Source organism: Atta colombica, unplaced genomic scaffold (assembly GCF_001594045.1).
Source record: "Atta colombica isolate Treedump-2 unplaced genomic scaffold, Acol1.0 scaffold198, whole genome shotgun sequence".
In the NCBI taxonomy this organism is placed as follows: Eukaryota; Metazoa; Arthropoda; class Insecta; order Hymenoptera; family Formicidae; genus Atta; species Atta colombica.
Window position 1 is genome coordinate 2503340 of NW_017259291.1, and position 7500 is coordinate 2510839.

The window sequence follows — 7500 nt, forward strand, 5'->3', positions numbered from 1 at the left end:
AATTATATATAATATAATTTTATATATAATTTTATATATAAAGAAGATAGAACTATATTAATTAGAATCTATTAATTAAGATAAAAATTGAACAGAGATATATTGCGATATCGTACTTTATAAAATTTTTTTTAATTCATGATATACCTGAAAGCTTCATCTCCCGCTAAGCAATAAAGAAACTGCCTCCATATCGGTAAAATAAGTTCAGTTTGCGTTTGTCTCTCCATCGTCGACGGTTTCGAAGAAACGGCAACCGTGATGGAATGACAGGAGTCTCGTTCGTATGTGACGTCCTGCTAAAAACGAAATTGAATTAGCAACGATGCTATTGATATTTCATAAAATAATTTTAAGAGAAATTGTCAGAGAAATTGTTTATTTATAAGAAAATAAAAGAAATTTAGGTTTTTTAGATTAGTCTCTGATAAAAAAAATCAAATATTTCAATACATTTATATACATTATGATATACATATGTCGAGTAATTTATTTTATATATATATATGTATGTGTGCGTAATAGATAAAACTGTAGATGTATGTAAAAAAATTAAAAAATAATGAAATAATTATAGATTTTTAATATTGTATTCGAAAGTAATACAAAAAAATTTGGTAGCGATTTAGAACTCGGATTAAAAATTATTTCAGTAAGAAGTAGAAGTTTTTGAAAAATAATTAATATAAAGTTTGAAAATTTTCATTTAAATTGTAAAATTGTGTTAAATATTGATCTATCTTTCTCTTATTTCATATATATATATATAAAACATATGTATTGGGTTGTCCGGAAAGTTCATGCCTAACTTATATAATTTAATAAATGTATACTAAAATTTAAATTTTCTGCGTTTCAATTTTCCTTCAACATCGGCACGAACTTTCCGGACAACCCAATATATACAGGGTGTCTCATAACGATTAATTAATATTTCAGGGAGTGTGAACAAGGATGAAATTTTGAACTAAGTTTCTTTACCAATTTTGGCTCAGATCATTACTTACCGAGTTATTAACGATTAAAGTTGATCAATCAGTGTACGCAGCCGGAATATGCAGGAGCATATATATCCCACGACTGGGATAGCACTTCTCGCGCTTGTTATGCATTATCCCGATTGAAACTTTATTCTTTATTAATTTTTCATATTAACAAATAAATAAATCAATAACTTAATAAATGGATGGTAAATAAATATGGTCTGAGCCAAAATTGGCAAAGGAACTTTTAGTTCAAAATTTCATCCTCGTTCATTCCATGAAATATTAATTAATCGTTATGGAACATTTTGTACACACAAATGTTAAAAGAAAAAGAATAAGATCAATTAGAGCGATTATTATTTCTGCAATATAAATGGCCGATTTGTAATACAATAATTAGAAATTGATGTAGGTATTTAAAGTATGTTATGACATCACACACACACACACACACACACACACGCACGCACGCACGCACGCGCACGCACACACACACACACACACACACACACACACACACACACACACACAAAATCGTTTCACGTATATAATATTCACTTTTATATATGGAAAGTATAAATGTCTAATTGAGAGAATGAGCGGAATAAAGACATAATTCTACTTAGGCCTTTTTTCGGCAATTAGCTTTTTTGTAATTAGGCTTTTATTCCGCCAATTCCCTCAATTCCAGCCATTTTTTTGTTTTTATTAGATTATACATCTGATACATCTTAATCATTTTAATAATTTATTTTCTGTGAATTTATCTATTATGTTTTTACCGGAAGCCTAGAATACACACAATGTAACAATCTAGAAATATCTGAAAAACGTTCTACATTTAAAAAAATTTTTTAGATTCTTTTCGATATCAAGATATTGATATTAATATTATATCTTTGATATTGTTTGAGTAACCTTATTATGAATTACAATAATCTTTGAAATCTCGAACTAACATTGTATAGTGCGGATATGAGAGAACCACGCTTTCTAGTACTCGTATCGATAATTTCTGGATGAACTGCCTGAGGGCTGCAAGAAATTATCGAGTGAAATGTATCCTCGAATTCCTCGCTAGTGATCCCCTTCCATTCTTCCCATTCATCATCGTCCAACGGAATCTCGCCGCTACCAACCTGAAAATTGTTCAAAATTAGATTGATACTATTGTATTCAATTTATATCTTTCTTCTTATGCATATTTTTAATTAAAGTTGCAAAAATCATTTTAAATATTATTTGAATAATTTTCCACGAACAAAGTAATTTTTTTTAAACATATTGAGCTATAACATTGCTTAAACATTTTGTAAACATATGAAGGTCATTACTAACCGCGAGTCTTCGATCTCGCGTAGCAACAACAAAGAATATTTAGAGTGAGTGCAAAAAGTATTCGTATACAGAGTAACAATTTAAAAAAAAAAACTTTATTTTTAAAAAGTAATATTATCCAGCGAGAAATTATTAGTCATCGAATTGATGTCAAATCGATATCGATATAATGATTTCGACACAATTTGATATCGATGTCTAATTGACGATTATTTCTTGCTGAATAATTAACAATTCATAAAGAATAATGTAGACTGTATGCTTCTTAAAATTATATATATCAAAAAGATGTATTAATTATAGAATAGTGTATTAATTATAGAAAATATATCATCTGAAAAATAAGCGAAAAATGATTAAAAATTGTATTCAGAAATGTAAAAAGGTAGCGATAATTTTATTACTGATAATGACCTGATGCAAAAAAGTCGAAACGTTCATATGTATTTATAATTGTTATTCTACAATAAAATTGTATAGCACATATAAATATAATTATATACATATATATATAAATATTGTATAGTACAAACAACAAGTTTGATTCCTTTTTTATGTTTTGATAAAAATTGTATTGTTTGGATGTTCAAAAAGTATTCATACAGTCGAGAAATTTAACTTCTAAAATCAGGAATACATGCAAAGCTCATTCGTTTATGTTAGAACAGAATGTATTCATTGTATGTATTCATATAAAATTACTAATTAATGTTTATTTTCTACAAATAAGACTTTTTTTATAAAAAATTTTCTTGTACAAATACTTTTTGATTCGCCGATCGTCGGGACAAGAGAGGAGGTTGACCGGGTTCAGATACCAGAGTAAGTTTTCCAACTTTTCTTTATCTGGAGGCATTGATAAATCTATTCTACAATGTACTTTTTGTTCCCTGTTTCTTGCTTTTTGCTATTATTTACATTTTGTTTTTTGCTTTTTATTCGGTTTTTTGTTTTATATCGCCCGAGATAAAAGTTAACGAACTTCGAAAGAAACATATAGCATAAGAAATATATAGCAAGAAATATAATTGTCGATAAAATGATTGCAAAGAAAAAAACAAAAAATAAAAAATAAAAATAGGAAACAAAGAGCACATTGTAGAATAGGCCATTCCAACTAAAAACTTATCCAAGGGATTTAATCTGATCCTAATAAATTCATCCAGACCTGCTATCAGTCATGTAACGCAGCGCAATAGTTGAATACTCATTCAGATAGCCTCATCGGGTTCTGAGGATTTGATAAGATCCTTATTAGAATTTGATAAAATTCTTATCAGATCCTCATCAGGACCTGATAAGAATTTTATCAGAAATAAAATCAACCTAGCTAGAACCTGCTAAAATCACTGGATAAATTTCTAAGTCGGGAATTGTTCAAATGCTATTAATTTAGCATCACATTCAAAAGAAGCAAAAAATGTATACATGTATATTTCAGAGGTCCAGGAGACATACTCTGAAGGAACTTTATAATCTCTAGGAGATTATTTAAATCGACTTGCCTACACCTTCTTATAGAACTTGGACATTTTCTTCTTATGAGCAACTCGCGGCGTGACTGCGTACTAGAAACGAGATCAAACTTAACGAAAATCTTCTTAGGTCTACCTTATTCAGGATTATTTTAGGTCAATTAACCAGGTCCTTATAATATACAACCTTACAAAGATCAACCATACTCAAATCTGATGAGAACCATGTTAGATGTACCTTATTTAAGATTATCTTACGTCAACCAAATTATATCAGGTAATATATAAGGTTATAACATATAAGGTTAACCTGACATAAATTCTAGTTAAATTCAAGTTGGAATAGTGTCTAAGCATGGCGCGAGACACAATGCCTTCGTTACGTGAATTGATGAATTGTCAGATCGAGGTTATCGGATTTCAATAACAGCTATCCCGATCAAGTCTTTAAGTAATCGATAGCTTACACTTCGATCGTATTAAGCCGGTTCTACATTAGTTACAAGCTGATCGCAAATTTGTTGCGACAGCCTATCTGAAACTTGCATTTTGAAATCAACGTTTCATATTGGCTGCAACAAACTTGCGATCAGCTTGCAACTAATGTAGAATCAACTTCATGCTTTTTTATTCGTATATTCTGTATCGATTGTTCTCTTCGTTGCTCTCTGATCTCGAACTACGTGTTCATGCATACGAAATTAGATAGCCCGCAGATCTACATCGATAACGCGAATGGTCGCCACTAGAAAGGCGGTCAATGAGGCATAAGTCAACGATAGAAATGTTAATAGTCAGAAATATTAGGTATGGGAAAAAGTTCGTGGGTTTTTCCCGTTAGATGGCATTAAAAAACGCTACGAACTTTTGCCTATCTAATAGAAAACAGACTATTTGTTATTTGTTTAATCGCTTCTTTGTATGAGGACTTTTAAAAAAAGATATATAGATTATTTAAGAGAAGCTTCTATAGATTGATTCATTTATATTATTTCAACTTTTGAGCGATTCTGTCATTGGAATGCGTATTTATTTATGTTATTTCCGCATTCGAAAGTTTATGAAGAAAAACTGTAAGCCTGGATCTATGTGTTTTAAGCCTTAAGTAGTAAGAAATGGACGAATCACAATCGATTATTTTTTCAGCTGTAATTGTTTCTTACAGACTTAAGACTTAAAACACATAGATTCAAGCTTACAGTTTTTCTTCGTAAACTTTCGAACGCGGAAATAACGTAAGTACGCATTCCAATGACAAGATCGCTCAAAAGTCGAAATAATATACAATGAATCGAACGGTTTATAAAAATTTCTCTTAAATAATCTACCGGGCGATATAAAACAAAAAACCGGAAAAAAACAAAATGTAAATAATAGCAAAAAGCAAGAAACAGGGATCAAAAAGTACATTGTAGAATAGATTTATCAGTGCCTCCAGATAAAGAAAAGTTGGAAAACTCACTCTGATATCTGAACCTGGTCAACCTCCTCTCCTGTCCCGACCGGCGAATCAAAAAGTATTTGTACAAGAAAATTTCAAACAAAGGTACAACGTTTTCTAATATTCATGTACATCAAAAATATATTGAAAATCACATTTAAGAGATTCTAAAAGATTGCAATCATTTTGCCAAAATACTTCATATTACTTCCAACATATATCTTTTTTTTAAAGTTCCCATACAAGGAAACGATTAAACAGATAACAAATAGTCTGTTTTCTGTTTCTGCACTAGATTTCTTGCTCTCTTTTTCTCGCTTTCGAACATATATTTATATTATTTTAAATTCTAAAAGTATACACTAAAAGTATACACTAAAAGTATACACAGTTCAGCCATAGAAAACAGACCTAAATCGTGATTACGTAAAATTATTACCTTCGTGAAGTAATGAACGCCGGCAAACTCCAAGAGAGTGGCGATGCAGTAACCGAAACTCATCAGTAGAAACCAATCCAGAGCGGTAGCGTATCTAACTTTCGGCAAATCCGTTCTGGAATCGAGGCTTATCGTCGATAACGTCAAGACGGTGGTGATACCTGGAAAATTTACAGTGTTATAGGACTAGATTTTCTATTTAAGTTACCGAAAGCACTTAGTGCCTAGAGCTTATGAGATTTTTAACGCCTGTAAAGAGAAGAGAAAATGATAAAGGCGCTAAACAAGTATAGAATGTTTTTTACAATAACAATTGTTTATATTTAATGGATAAATTACAAGTATAAAAAAACAATAAAAATGTGAAGAAAAGTGATAAAAATCTTACAAAATGATTGTAAGTACCTAAACCCACTCGATCGCTCGTCGCTTCACGATGGATCCAAAAGGATACCCAACTCAGCACGACTATTAAAACGCACGGCACATAAACCTGTAAGAAAGTCTCTTTATTATTTTGCACAAAAAAGATATTTATTTATCATTTGCAATAAGCTATAATTTACGAACACTTACTTGTATGAGAAAGTATCCGGTATGGCGTTGCAAGTTAAAAGATACCTGCAGTACCGAGAATTCGCCCTCGCGGCGAAAAAACGTGAGATTCCTGTATGGCGAACCCATTAAATCGAATTGTGACAATGCCATTCCCGGAATGAAATTCACTGACAACCCTTCCTGCCATTCGTAGACTAGCTGTCCCGATGTATACGCATCTAACAAACAAAGAGACGTAATATCATATAACATGAAAAGAAATAAAATAATTATCTAATAAAATAATAGAAGCACTTCAGAGAAATATTGAAGATGCACCTATTTCACCTGACATCCTATAATAATTATTTATTTCCTTTTTAATTGATTTATTTATATCCGAAGGATATTCTATTATAAATTCTATGAACATCCAATAGATGGATAATTTAATAATTAATTAATTATTCTAGTGGAAAATAAACGATCCAGAATTTATATTAAATCTACTAGATTTTTTATTAGTTAGTTTCAATTAGAATTTTAATAGATTTAATCAGAAATCTTGTAAATTTATTTTTAATTAGAATTCTGGATCGTTTATTTTCCACTAGAATTCTAATTAATTCAACCAAATATTTTTTTCTATGTAGATATGCCGCATTCTATCCGGATATTTCTTAAGTCGAATACAAATGATTAATCTTAAATCATGCATCTTGATTTGAGGAGAGAGTTCTCGTCACTAGTGCATACTTATACTTAGACAATAAATTTTGATATTACGCATCACAGACCATGATACCGACTGTTAGATAGAAAACGGAGCTGCTGTGTACCGTAAAGCCGAAACGTAAAGGAATATTGAATTTATTGCGATCATAACTTCGACATGGATGATTGCGAACACTCGCCGAAGAATAATATTGGTGGATGTTATGCATGTTAGGAACAGCATAACGTAGCATGCGAGAGCATATAAATGAAATATTATTTGTTCTGGTTTTCTTACGAATTACATCTCTGTTGGCTTGACTCTCAATTGTGCAATAAGCATAGAAACATTGTATTTCTAAATAATCTCTAGAAATAATCCAAATATTGCGAAGAACTGCGACTCATTAAATTAATAATGGTCGAAAAGAATACAGATTTCATATTGTATCGTGAAAACAAAAGTATGGTACGACTATGCTCAAGTCAATAAGTGCATGCGTAAAATAAAAAACTATGAAAATCAGAATTGTAAAAATTCATTTAATTTCTTGTTTTGCGGAGTAAAAA

The 7500-nt window shown here is 30.5% G+C and overlaps 1 protein-coding gene across 1 annotated transcript in view; it reads right to left on the reverse strand.

Annotated features, from left to right (window-relative positions):
* The window catches only part of LOC108686865 (gamma-aminobutyric acid receptor alpha-like), a 16295-nt gene that overhangs the window by 5406 nt on the left and 3389 nt on the right, over nucleotides 1-7500 (reverse strand). The window contains exons 5-9 of the mRNA XM_018192361.1: nucleotides 6256-6455; nucleotides 6085-6172; nucleotides 5680-5840; nucleotides 1946-2125; nucleotides 148-299 (exon numbers count right to left, since the gene is read on the reverse strand). Coding sequence (XP_018047850.1) covers nucleotides 148-299; nucleotides 1946-2125; nucleotides 5680-5840; nucleotides 6085-6172; nucleotides 6256-6455 — 781 coding nt within the window. The remainder of the gene's footprint in view (nucleotides 1-147; nucleotides 300-1945; nucleotides 2126-5679; nucleotides 5841-6084; nucleotides 6173-6255; nucleotides 6456-7500) is intronic.